A 14,439-nucleotide genomic window follows, 5' to 3' on the forward strand; every position below is an offset into this window, starting at 1 on the left:
GCCCAACACCGAACTCCATACGCACATGTACGCACCACACCTACCCCAACTCCATACGCACATGTGAACTATACCTACACATCTCACACACTTGCAAACTACAACTATTAGTTAAGTACTATTTATTTTAGTATATTTTTAAGAACTCCACATCAACCCACCCCGAATTTTTGTTCTCGTGAACTACTACGACCTAATCCTAATACTAACCCTCACACACCTTGGAATGAGAATTTTGTTTTTTATTTGTTGTGAAAAACTGAGCCCGATTTGGGATTAGACGTTTGATCGAGAGACAAACAATTTAACCCCTAAGCCACACATCCATGCGAGACGTCAACGAGAAATAATATAAGAAGAGAAGGAATTTGAATCAACTTGATAATGAACAGGGAAGTGATAAGCTTTCATATTTATTTAAGAAATGAAATTAACGTGTTATAAAATCAGAGATGTTCATATTATATAACTCTGGAAATGGAATTAACTATAGATCTAAATCTAATCAGTAAATTTGCAAACAAACAAAAACTACTAGACCTATGAGTTTGATTTGCCTTAAATAAATGTGCAAAACGTTTTGTCGTAGTCAGTCACCGGTTCATTATGATGATTCAAAAGTCCGCCTCTTCTTATGTTTTGTTCTGTCAAATCTTTCATGGATGTGTGGCTTAGTGGATACATCGTTTGTCCCTAATCCAGATTAGGGCAGAGTTATGTTTCATGGTTACAAATAAATAAAGATCATATTTAATACTACCAATAAATACAAAATATATTAAATATACGAGTCTGTGCATGCTAAAAGTAGGTTGCTAAATAGATGTTAAGTGCTTATGGGAGGGCATTGATAAGTTCAAATGTGCTCGTAGCTAGGGATTGTACAAGGTATGTGACTACATAGGATGTGCACATATGATATGCATCACACTTACCACACATCTGCGCATATTCGTACCACAGATACCGCTACCAGCACACATGCACACCTACCCCCCAAATGCACGCACACCGCCACCTAACCCTAACCCTACCGCAACATCATGCACACATACCTCCACATGCACACCTACTGCAACCAGCACACATGCACACCTACGCACACATACCTCCACATGCACATATGCTCACCTACTGCAACCAGCACACATGCACACCTACGCACACATGCATACCTACCCCTACATGCAGGGCACACAGCCACCAGCACTAACGCACACATAACCCCACATGCACTCATGATCATCTAGCATACATGCACACGTACCGCCACAAGCACACAAACCCCCCACCAAATGCACGCCTACCTCCACCAGCACACATGCACACCTACTCCCACATGCACTGATGCACGCCTACCGCACACATGCACGCACAACGCCACAAGTATACATGCACACCTACCCCCACATGCACGCCTACCGCCACCAGTACACATGCACAGATGCACGCCTACCGCACACATGCACACCTACTCCCACACCCCCACATACACGCACACCGCCACCAGTATACATGCACACCTACCCCCACATGCACAGATGCACGCACAACGCCACAAGTATACATGCACACCTACCCCCACATGCACGCCTACCGCCACCAGTACAAATGCTCACCTACTCCCACATGCACAGATGCACGGCTACCGCACACATGCACACCTACCGTACACATGCACACCTACTCCCACATGCACACATGCACGCCTACCGCCACCAGTACACATGCACAGATGCACGCCTACCGCACACATGCACACATACTCCCACACCGCCACCAGTATACATGCACACCTACCCCCACCCCTGCACACATGCACGCCTACCGCCACATGCACGCACTCCGCCACCAGAACCATTAGGTGTGCACACCTAACATATGCACCGATTGGGCTCTCGTTGTGGACATTTGGGCCGCACTTGTTCTTTTTTTTTTTTTAGTTAGTACATGCTGCTCTAAATACTATACGTAACCACATCGTTTTTGCACATCAAAGGTCTCTGATTCTGCTGGCTTCTATTCTCTTAAAATTACATATCTGGTTTATTTATTGTTTTTTTTTTTCGTTTTTTTTTTCTATATTTTATGAAGTTTATTTATTTATTTATTTTATATCGTGAAAACCATGAAATTCCCCTATGTTCAAATTGGGATTCGTACCCGTGACCCTTTGATAGAGATTTCATTGCGAGACACATGATTTACCCCTAAGCCACACATCCATGAGAGAACTGACAGAAGGTAAACATAAGAAGAGATGGAATTTTGAATCTCATTGATAATGAACTGAATACCACAAGAAAGTTTAGGCTGAATAAGTCCTCTTTATAGGTCGCAGTTCTCTTATCTTCTCTAATCATAAGTACCTCACTAGCAGAGTGGCTAAGCCTTGGACCCAAGGAGGCGTGAGACAGGCAAAGTGCAAAATTCTTTAGAATGCCCAGAACGTCCGGGCAAGTGAGAATGCCTAGTTGTTGTATACAATGCCCAGGCAAAGTGTTAAGCGATGATTTAGAGTATTTTATTATTAATATTAATTTCTCGGAATAATATTTCTATTTCTATTCTAATCTAATCTCAGTAATTTAATCTTGTTCTTTGAAGTGTGGAATACATTTAATTATTTGTTTCAGACCTCCTTGATGAGTTTGTTATTGTCCTCCTTGGTGAGTTTGTTCTTGTCCTCCTTGGTGAGTTTGTTCTTGTCCTCCTTGGTGAGTTTGTTATTGTCCTCCTTGGTGAGTTTGTTCTTGTCCTCCCTGGTGAGTTTGTTCTTGTCCTCCTTGGTGAGTTTGTTCTTGTCCTCCTTGGTGAGTTTGTTATTGTCCTCCTTGGTGAGTTTGTTATTGTCCTCCTTGGTGAGTTTGTTCTTGTCCTCCTTGGTGAGTTTGTTCTTGTCCTTCTTGGTGAGTTTGTTCTTGTCCTCCTTAGTGAGTTTGTTCTTGTCCTCCTTGGTGAGTTTGTTCTTGTCCTCCTTGGTGAGTTTGTTATTGTCCTCCTTGGTGAGTTTGTTATTGTCCTCCTTGGTGAGTTTGTTATTGTCCTCCCTGGTGAGTTTGTTCTTGTCCTCCTTGGTGAGTTTGTTCTTGTCCTCCTTGGTGAGTTTGTTATTGTCCTCCTTGGTGAGTTTGTTATTGTCCTCCTTGGTGAGTTTGTTATTGTCCTCCCTGGTGAGTTTGTTATTGTCCTCCTTGGTGAGTTTGTTATTGTCCTCCCTGGTGAGTTTGTTATTGTCCTCCTTGGTGAGTTTGTTATTGTCCTCCCTGGTGAGTTTATTGTTCTCCTTGGTGAGTTTGTTCTTGTCCTCCTTGGTGAGTTTGTTCTTGTCCTCCTTGGTGAGTTTGTTATTGTCCTCCTTGGTGAGTTTGTTATTGTCCTCCTTGGTGAGTTTGTTATTGTCCTCCCTGGTGAGTTTGTTATTGTCCTCCTTGGTGAGTTTGTTATTGTCCTCCTTGGTGAGTTTGTTATTGTCCTCCTTGGTGAGTTTGTTCTTGTCCTCCTTGGTGAGTTTGTTCTTGTCCTCCTTGGTGAGTTTGTTCTTGTCCTCCTTGGTGAGTTTGTTATTGTCCTCCTTGGTGAGTTTGTTATTGTCCTCCTTGGTGAGTTTGTTATTGTCCTCCCTGGTGAGTTTGTTATTGTCCTCCCTGTTGAGTTTGTTATTGTCCTCCTTGGTGAGTTTGTTATTGTCCTCCCTGGTGAGTTTGTTCTTGTCCTCCTTGGTGAGTTTGTTCTTGTCCTCCCATGGGTTTGAACGTGTCTAATAAACCTCAGTGGGTCTCACGGCGTATTTCTTTATAACAACAAAGATTTATAGGAACAAAGGAAAAGATGGTGTGCAAATAAAAACGCGTAGAAATAGAAAGTGTAGAATTTTCTTTGCTTTATCGGGCAGATTATTAAAGATATCTTTTCATTGTTATTGATTACAATATTATATTTATTTTGTATTTGTATTTAAGAAGAAATTAACAAAACTATTTCAAAACTAAGAGCAACATTAATGAGTTGAATAAATTACTTGATCCTCTTTTGCTGTTGCGTGTAGACAGTTGGACCCGCTTAATGTTTCGACATCTTTATCATTTTTCTCTATTAAAATACGATTTGTAAATTATGAAATCCAGTTGTTTATTTGTGTTTTTTTTCACTCATGTCTGACGCAGAACTAGTCATTCTATAGAATAGGAAATGGAGAATCATTGCGTACTTTACTACATTACATTACATAACATCCTATACAATGTCTCCATTTCGCACTTATAATATTTAGCTTGCATAAAATAGTCGTAGGTGCAACTGAAATTTTTTTAAACCTATGAGATCTGTGGTTCTCAAACTGTGGTTTGTGGACCTTAACGGGGTCCGCAGAAAGATGAAAATTGTATTCAATTAAAATACATTCTTCGCTAAAAGCCACTTTATCCGATCGGATAATCGAACTAATAATAACTCGCTTCTCACTACTTGTCAAAACAACAATGATTGTAAACAGCTCTGTGGTAGAATTGTATTTCGCCCCATAAATATCAAATTGACTAAGACTTATTTTACAAATCAATCGTAGACGTTCTTTTAATGTATCTGTTTTATCATAAATATCAAATTGACTAAGACTTATATTACAAATCAATCGTAGACGTTCTTTTAATGTATCTGTTTATCAAGCCATTCGGAGAAGAAGGCCAAACCTCATTTTAAAGTTCTGCCTATCTTTAGACTCTACGACACATCGACATCAACATGGTTACGTTGACTTATACTGAGGTAATTCGCGCTTGTTAAATTGTTTTTCGCATGTTCATCTAACACAGCGGTTCTCAACCTTTTAAGCTCGGCGACCCCTTTTACAAACCCCCCACTCTGCCGCGACCCCCCCTCCCCCGCTCACACACATACAGCAATAGAAGAATATACTTTTTTCGATGATCTTTGGCGACCCCTGGCAAATCGTCAATCGACCCCCAAGGGGATCGCGACCCACAGTTTGAGAACCCCTGATCTAACAGAATATGGATAAATGTTTGAAGCGTGAGAAGAGCAAGAAGGTGGTGGAACTAATGGCAAAGAATTGAGACAAGATGTTGCAAGAGAGGCCGTACTATGTAAGACAAAATTATGTAAATATGTTCCTGAATATTTACTACTCCAATTTATACTGAACAAATGCAACAGCGATAAGCCACAGTGTGTCAGATGTTTGAATGTGTCATTTGTTTGTGTTATGGAACAAAAGCTAGAAACCTTCTAAACTAAAACGTCATCTTGTAACAAATCATAATGAACTGAAAGAAAAACTAGCTGATTTCCTCAAACGTCGAGAAGTAGTGCATGCAAATCAAATCAAATTATTAGCAATGTGACAAAAGAAAATGCAAATGCTATTAAGGCTCCACATAGACCTAGTATGGCAATGCGAACAGCGCAGAGCAAAAAGTAGCGGCTTTAGAAATATATGATTTGGAGGTCCTCTAAAATCGCATGGCTTGTAATTGTAAAGGTGTCCCCGAACTGAAAAAGCTTGAGAACCTCTGTAATAGATGGGCTAATTATACCATGCGTTGAGTGTGCAGATTGATTTTAAATATCTTGTTAGTTTGTTGTTGTTATAACAGTAATAATTAGTTTTACAAGCTCGAGCATTTAGTCTAGGTCACAGACCTATATATATATATGGATTTCGCCTACACTAATAATATAAGTAGGTTTGTTGTCTAGGCCTAAAAGTTTCGGGCGCCATATTGACATTTTCTCCCCAGTATTATGCCATCTTGTAGAATCTCGTTTTTTTTTTTCTTTTTGTTTTGTTCTTTAATTCTATTTTGCAATTGCCATAGTATTGTAAACTAGGAACATAAAAAAAAAAAACACACGTTTTAAATTAATGTAAAAACTTTCTTGTAATCAGTCACCAGTTCAATTTCGAAGTCCATCTCTTCATATGTTGTTGTTTTGTCATTTCTCACATGGATGTGTGGCTTAGGGGTTAAGACGTTTGTCTCGCAATCAAACCACAATCTAGGGGTCACGGGTACGAATCTCAGCAGTAATGTTTCATGATTTCCACAATATAAAATAAATCTCTCTAGGGTTAGTACGAGATCAGATTTAATCAGTTATATGATATGAATATGGGCAAATGGTAGAATAGAATTAGAATTAGATCATGATACAGTTAGATTACATGGATCACAAATATGTCAGTAACATGTGGTGGGAAATGTAGATAAATGTTGGGTAATTGGTATGTACATGTAATATTAGGGTAGGTGGTGCACATGATAGTGTATGCAGGTGGTGCACATGATACAGGATATGTAAAAACTGATGATATGTAAATGGTGCATGTAGGGGTAAAGCAAATGCGGTTGGTGCATGTGTGTTGCATATGTGGTGCACCTGCATAGTGTATGGTAGGGTAGGTGCATGCACATGCATGATATGTATATGGTGCATATGATGATACATGATATGTAAATGGTGTTTATGGCAGGGTAGTTGCATAGATATAGTGTATGCAAGTGGTGCATATGGTGATACATGATATGTAAATGGTGTGCATGGCAGGGTAGGTGCATACATATAGTGTAAGCAAGTGATGTATGATATGTAAATGGTGCATGTGCATATGGCAGGGTAGGTGCATGCATAATGTATGCGGGTGGTGTGCATGATATGTAAATGGTGCATGCATAATGTATGCAGGTGGTGTGCATGATATGTAAATGGTGCATGTGCATATGGCGGGGTAGGTGCATGCATAATGTATGCAGGTGGTGTGCATGATATGTAAATGGTGCATGTGCATATGGCGGGGTAGGTGCATGCATATAGTGTATGCAGGTGGTGTGCATGATATGTAAATGGTGCATGTGTATATGGCGGGGTAGGTGCATGCATATAGTGTATGCAGGTGGTGTGCATGATATGTAAATGGTGCATGTGTATATGGCGGGGTAGGTGCATGCATATAGTGTATGCAGGTGGTGTGCATGATATGTAAATGGTGCATGTGTATATGGCGGGGTAGTTGCATACATATAGTGGTTGCATATGGTGATGCATGATATGTAATGCTGATGGGGAGGGGGGTGACACCCTGAGCTAACTGCACTCCTCATTAATCTTCATTCTCAAAGACAAGCCTTATTGGTGTATATTATATGGAGCTAAATGCAAAGTTAATAAAAAAAATTTGAAATCACATAACATTTAAAGTTTGGTTAGATACCCTTAAAAAACATCACTTTGAAAAAAATCATAGAAAAACAACTTTGCACTTAAATAATGTTTATTACTATTATATGTGTAGGTGCTTGTGTGGTGTTTTTTTTTATCTCCTGTGAAGTGCTTTCCCAGGTGCCAGATAGGAAAATGCCCTAAAGATATTTTGGGTAGCAAGAAAATAAAATACCCAGTGTGAACCACAATCAACTTGCAGCTTTGCAGGTAGTGGTGGGATCCACAAAGAATAAGAAACTTTACCAAAAAATAAAGGCAGTTATCCAGACAGTTGAAAGGAGCATCCTTCCCAGATGGTTGTGTGCAGGGCTAACTATCCATTCAAATAAAAAAATGTTACAACAGCTAAAGCACATATGCTTGAAAAGGATCTACTATGACTACAACAACACAGAATCAGCACATATGAGCATTAGAAAATGATGTATGTATGAAAAGGATCTACAACAACACATAATCAGAGTTTGGGCATGGAGACAAAAAGCTCAAAAGAGATCTGAATGGAAAACTGTGTGTTAAATAAGGGCAACACTGGGATGAATGCAAAGATGGATCATTTATGTATCTAGTTACAGATATCTAGATCTAGAGCCTTGAGCTACTACACCAAGTCAGTAGTCTAAATCTATAATTAGATGTACTTTGATCTAGACTCAATAGTAATTCTAAATCTAAGTCAGTTACACATCTGGTCACATCTAGATCTAGAATCTAGACAAGAATTAGAAATCGAGATTTAGATCTATATCTAAATTCTAAACATAAAACTAATAATAATCTAGATCTTAATTCTAAATCTAGACTCAACTTGTAAATTATTATTCCTGACATCGTAAAACATCTCTAGTTCTATATCCAGTCTAGATGAATTAGAACTAATCAATCAATAATTCCCAATCAGTATGAAGATTTCATATATAAACTGACACATTTAAAGTAAAGGAACTCTGCTTTATTTAGATCAGTAATAACTAATAAACATTTAAATCCTCGCGCGTCAGTGCGAACAAAAAAAAAAAAAAAAAGTATAGGCCTATATATACTATCTCGTGGCAGATCTAATAAGAATAGTCCATTTACGGGCATTGACGCCCTGATCTATATACATGAATAGCAAGAACTATTTCTTTTTTTTTTTTTTAATTTAATTTTCTTTTTTAGAAGGGGAAATACTTGTATGCAACTCTAGATTTTGTTCATTACATGGAGTTAGGGTTTTGAAAAAAATTGCCCACCCCCATCAAAAGTTCTGGATTGGCTAGGGGTCATAATGTGACCTATATAACCATATTAAGAAAAAATTACACAAAACATACAATCTGACCAATTTAGATGACTTAGAAAGTCTAATCTAGAATATTTTAGAATAGTGATCTAATAATGAACAATAAAGTGTGAATAAGCATATATAACAAATAAAATTTTAACCAGTGATGCATGCCAATTTCATGGGTCCTAGTGTCTGTATCTTATATTCATGATTTTGAGCAGCACTGAATGGGATCGAGTTGATAATTATTAAATCCAAAATTTTAATGCTACCTACTATGTATCACTCTTTTTCTTTTGAAGGTATTACCTTTAATATAGGGATTCATCCTTAATTAAAAATAAAAGGGAGCTGTGCGTTGTATTTCGCATCTGTAAGCATATAATAAGCTTTGCATAATTTGTTTTTGCACTGCTGTTTTACATTTTTAATACGTGATTGAGATAGCTATAACATCAACTGAAAATGCTAAATCAAATTATTTTTCATCAATTAAAAGTGCTCTTTCCTTGGGTATCTCATCTATCTTCTCAAGAAAATCATGTCAGATATTTTCTAGTTTCCAAATTCTTCTTTCTTTTAGATTCTATATAAGTCTATTTCAAATTTATGTTTTCAAATGTCTGCTAAGATCGCAATAAAAAAAAGTCCTTTACCACATTTCAATACACTGATGCTTTCTATCACTTTCTGCTTTTCTTTTGTTCACGTTCTTGCTAACAATAACAAAGCCTATTAGTATTAAAACCATGTGGGTCAATTTGCGCTTCATAGTTGATAATGAGTTAAAATTCAGCATTTCAATAAATTCTCATTGTAACTCGTTTTCTGCCTATGATATTTGTCCGTTGTAGTATTCTTAAGCATTCTGCAGTGTCACCACTCAAAATGTTCTCTTTACTATATATAAGGTCTACAAGCTCAAACCTTGCTTTCACCTCTTATTTTATTTTTCAAAGGTAACACAACTGCTCCTAAAGTCTTAATGAAGTGATTAGTGTAAGACTTGAATGACTTTGTTTAAGTCTTATAATTGATGTAATTGGTTATAAAAAAAATAATCAGCAAAAGTAAAATGGTTTAAAATATTGTGATGTCGGATTTTCACTTTCTTTTCTAGTTTACGAGATCTAAACGGGACGGACGGACAGACGGACAGACATTTCACACAAAACTAATAGCGTCTTTTCCCCTTTCGGTGGCCGCTAAAAATCAGTAGCGTAATAGTTTTCTACTACCTACTCATAAAAAATGATCAACTACCAATCAAATAATATTTCTACTAATATCAGACCTACTAATAGTATGCCTATACGAAAGTTATAAAATCATAGCGCTGCGTGTTATAGGCCTATATATATATGGGATGCTTGAAACCGGCCAATTAAATTATAATAAAAATGGGAAAGAAATGATCTAATAAAAGACAAACAAAAAAAAAGATGTTTAAAGATAAACAATAATTTTAATGAAAAAAAGTTTATTCACAGTCAACACATAGGCCTACTTTGCTACTTACTTAGATCTAGGCCTAATATCGGTTCATAACACATATTCTACTTAGATACTAATACTACGTTTTTCTAAGATATTAGATATTATAGCAACTGATTAAACAAAAATATGGATACAAAACTATATTTATTGTGTGAGCTTGCGCTCCCAGAGCTATTTTTATATGTATTTTTTAAATTAATTCTATAGGCTAGAGCTATTTTTTTATATATATCTTATTTTTATAGGTTAGTGTCAGATTTTATAATTGTACTTCCGCATATTTTTATATAGGTTAATGAGGGATAGTATAAAAAAAGTGATGCACATGCTGTCTTAAAACAGTTGAGTGTACAATTGACCAAATGGTCTGTACAGTATCTCTGTCTGGGTGACAGCCGAGGATCTTTGTGGTCTGTCGTGTAATTATTTTATTATTCTGTACCTGGGACGGCCTGCTATTGTTACTGCTGAAATACATGCTGCTGTGTTATTGCTGCTTTAAGCTGCTATTACTCTGCTGAATATAACTGCTATTGTTATTGCTGCTGTAGATCTAGGGAATCTAGTGTCAAGTGTTATTTTGTTTCTGTAGTGTTGTTGCCTTAGTGACTTAGTCAGCCTTAGTCTGAGTAATAGTAAGGTACTAACTAAGGTGTTCTTGTTTTAGTTATGGGTTGGTTGTAGTAGTAGACTATTGTAGACCAAGACTAGTTTATTGTAGTGTGTTAGGGTTAGGGTTTAGTGATTTAGTTAGATAGTTGGTTTTATCAGTTTGTGTTAGATTAGTTGGTTTGGTTAGTTTGTTGGTGTTTGTAGTGGCATAGATTTAGAGGGTTTTAGTTAGTTTCTGGGTTCAGTTATATATATATATATATATATTATATTTTATTATTGATTTTTTTTTTTGTATCTGTAAATAAAGTTTCATTTTGTCTTCTTTAATTTCAAGTAAAGTTTCGTTGGTATAGTCTAGTTGTCTGGTTGCTTAGGCGACTCTAGCCCCTTGGTCGTAGACTGAGGTGTCACAGATGAAACCCACCCAGTAGTGCTAACATCTGCCTACTGTTATAAAATTTAATGTTAAGCAGAGAAAAGGTCTCCACTCAGCGCCTTCTGACCACCTCACATTTTTGGTGTCAGAAGTGGGATCTGTGCTTGAGTGACCAGACACATATACATATTTTGGGGGGATTAGGATAGATTAGGTTCGCGTTGGAGTTAGGTTTAGGGATTGTAGGAAGTAGTGATAGTGAAAGTTTATTTTTCCTTTGGCATTTGCTAGAGATGTTAGTAGACTTTAGTTTTGAGTAGTTAGAGTAGAATGGACAGCGAAGCAGCAGAAAGAATGCAGCCGTCTCAGACAGTGATTGTGGTGCCAAGAACGGAGTGAAACATTCGACGCTTCCATGGCGATGGCCCAGCCAGGGAAGTCGAAGAGTTCCTTCAAGACATAGAGAGAGCCTGGAAGTCCCAGCACATACAGCAGCCAGATGAGAAGTGTGAGTTCCCGATTTCTCATTTGGGGGAGTCAGTGAAGGCCGAGCTTGGTTTTTACCCCCAAGCAACAAGGGAGTCTCCAGAGGCACTGACCCAACTGTTACGGTCAGCCTATGGCGAGAGGAGGAGTGTCTCTCAGCATAAGGGAGAACTCTACCGCATCAGTAAAAAAAAACGCCCAGGAGAGCTTATTCGCTCCTACTCACACCGGCTACAGCAGTCGTTCAAGGCAGTGGTAGACAGGCAGAGAGCCCTTTCAGCGACCGCCCTTGATGAAACTGTCTCAAGAGATCATTTTGTGGAAAATCTAAATGACAGAGCTCTTAGGAGAGATTTACTAGAGAGGCTGCTGGAACGACCACACACTAGCTTTTTGTCCATAAGGGGCATAGCCATCAGATGGGCTGAAGACGAACATGTAACCTCTCAAGCCATACCCAAGGTGACATGCAATGAAATTAAAATTGGAGACCAGCTAGCTGCTCTCTCCAAGCAAGTGGAGGAGCTTGCAGCCCAGATTGTGCGCCTACAATTTTCGGGGCCACAGAACTATAGCTGTCCCCACTGCAACAACCATCAACCCGATCACGTTAGCGGCAATGTGAGACAGATAACCTCGCAACCGGGTAGGCAACCAAAGCGCACCTTTAGCCAGAAGAGGCCACTGAGGAAAAACAGGAAGTGCTATACCTGTGGCAAACCTGGCCATCTTACTAGAAATTGCCGGCTGAAGAACAGGTTCCACCAAGGTCAGCTAGGGAAATCAGGGAACCAAGCTAATCGTCGATACCACCAAAGCAACTGTTCTAAATGTGGTAGCCGGGACCACTTCACCCGAGCTTGCCCTAATGCAGCAGTGAGCAACATTCAGGTTGCCTCAGTGGAACAACCACAGGCAGTACAACTGCAACCTGCCCCCAAGCCAACAGAATTGTCAGTTGAATCCTAGGCGATCCAACACTGCAGTGGTTCACACCCGCAGTGGCAGAAATGTTGTCAATGCATGCAGAAATAGCCTCAGCTGACGCTACCCAAAACCATACGGAGGGTGGTAGGGAAACACACACCTTTCTAGAGTTGCATCAGCCTGAATCCACCCTAAATCCCCAGGATGATACAGAAGGCCAGAGGAAAAGGAACGACCTTCTGAACATTGGATGCAGAGTTCTTGTCGAACAGAGAGTCAGAGGCCAGGGCAGAATGTTCATGCAGTATGAACCCTCCTGTTATGTAATTACTGCGGTACCCAAGAATGCTTCTGGCTGGTACATGGTAGAAGCAGAAGATGGCAGTACTTACAGATATGTACGAGAGGAGGAAATGAAGTTTGTTTCCTTGCCTTACTAGCATAATTCTTGCATTTGTATTTGTAATTTTTTTTTGTTATTTAATATGTTGATTACATTTCTATTTATCAAGATGTATTAGTTTGTAGTAACTCTATGAGTACAAGTTATCTACATGTGTTTTTAAAAGCTTTTTTAAAGCTTAGTAGTTGCTGTACCTATTTGAGAATGTACAGAATCAAGAGTACTTTTTTGTGTTTTTAGCTGATGAAGTGTATGCTGAATATAACTGCTATTTTTATTGCTGCTGTAGATCTAGGGAATCTAGTGTCTAGTGTTATTTTGTTTCTGTAGTGTTGTTGTCTTAGTGGCTTAGTCAGCCTTAGTCAGGTACTAACTAAGGTGTTCTTGTTTTAGTTATGGGTTTGTTGTAGTAGTAGAATATTGTCGATCTAGACTAGTTTATTGTAGTGTGTTAGTGTAGATCTAGGTCTAGTGTAGTAGTTGTAGTGATTTAGTTAGGTAGTTGGTTTTATCAGTTTGGGTTAGATAGTTGGTTTGTTTAGTTTGTTGGTGTTGGTAGTGTCGTAGATTTAGATGGTTTTAGTTAGTTGTGCTGGGTTCAGTTGTAGTGGTTAGTGTATATATTATATTTTATCATTGGTTTATTTTTTATGTAAATAAAGTTTCATTTTGTCTTATTTAATTTCAAGTAAAGTTTCGTTGGTGCTTCATTTAGTCTAGGTTAGTATGTCTGGTTGCTTAGGCGACTCTAGCCCCTTGGTCGTAAACTGAGGTGTCACAGATTGAGCCCACCCATTAGCGCTAACATCTGCCTACTGTTAATAACTTAATGTTGAGCAGAGAAATGGTCTCACTCTGGTGTCAATGTCGGTTTGGACGACGCAGGGCATGAGATTTGCCAATGGGAAGAAAACCTCCACGGAAAATTTCCGGCTTAATTACATAGGGACAACATCGACAAGGCTGCTTCCTTAACATGGCTCAAAGCAGGTCATCTCTACCCTGAAACAGAAGGCTTTGTTACAGCAATACAGGACAGAGTAATCAGGACAAAAAATTACGAGAAGCATATCCTGAAACTCAATGTTGTCGACAAATGCCGAAAATGTGGAAAATTCCTCAGGGGAAACTGCTAAAGGGACTACGTTGAATTTTGTTTCTCTTTAGCGAAACTTGACCTTGGCAGCGCCAGAGAATGACTATTCGTTCGTTTCTAACATAATAATAATAATCATCATTATTGACCCTAAAGAAATTTGTCTTACAACTTGTGCATTACACAAACGAAAACATTATAACTAGGTATAAAGGTATAAAAATGTACATTCACACAAGACTCGCTCATAATTCACATGGGAAAAGTTTATATTAGATTGTGACACTTCTACAAGGTAGTTAGGGAGAGGGAGCTCACCATATCATATTATTCAGTGATGCCCAAAATATCCCCCTCTCCACCCCCACCCCCTCCAAAGGTAGAAAAAAAGTATCATTATCTATGTTAGGGCCCTCAATTTTTCTCTGATGAATTGGCATCAAGACCTTAAACACTTCGATATAAAATCTACCAGGAAAATTGAACGGATATTTACTTTTTTATGTAACATTGTAATAAGCCAACAT

General features: G+C 38.4%; 1 protein-coding gene and 1 long non-coding RNA gene across 2 annotated transcripts; both read right to left on the minus strand.

Annotated features, from left to right (window-relative positions):
* Positions 1–719: 719 nt before the first annotated feature.
* On the minus strand, positions 720–1,767 carry LOC129923499 (uncharacterized). The gene is made up of 3 exons (XR_008775462.1): positions 1,620–1,767; positions 1,132–1,471; positions 720–1,069 (listed from the first exon to the last, which is right to left on the minus strand). It is a non-coding gene; the product is annotated as an uncharacterized LOC129923499 (long non-coding RNA).
* An 865-nt stretch (positions 1,768–2,632) lies between these two features.
* Positions 2,633–9,284, minus strand: LOC129923449 (immunoglobulin G-binding protein A-like). Its single transcript, XM_056014358.1, has 2 exons — positions 9,169–9,284; positions 2,633–3,647 (listed from the first exon to the last, which is right to left on the minus strand). Exons 1-2 carry the CDS (start codon positions 9,282–9,284, stop codon positions 2,633–2,635), a joined length of 1,131 nt encoding a protein of 376 aa, XP_055870333.1.
* Positions 9,285–14,439: the final 5,155 nt, after the last annotated feature.

Source organism: Biomphalaria glabrata, chromosome 16, assembly GCF_947242115.1.
Source record: "Biomphalaria glabrata chromosome 16, xgBioGlab47.1, whole genome shotgun sequence".
Taxonomy (NCBI): domain Eukaryota; kingdom Metazoa; phylum Mollusca; class Gastropoda; family Planorbidae; genus Biomphalaria; species Biomphalaria glabrata.

Coding starts and splice junctions, on each gene's coding strand:
- LOC129923449 (XM_056014358.1), bottom strand. CDS start 9,284: ATGAAGCGCAAATTGACCCACATGGTTTTAATACTAATAGGCTTTGTT. Junction 3,648..9,168: donor CATCAGTGTATTGAAATGTG/GTAAAGGACTTT, acceptor CAAACTCAACAG/GGAGGACAATAACAAACTCA.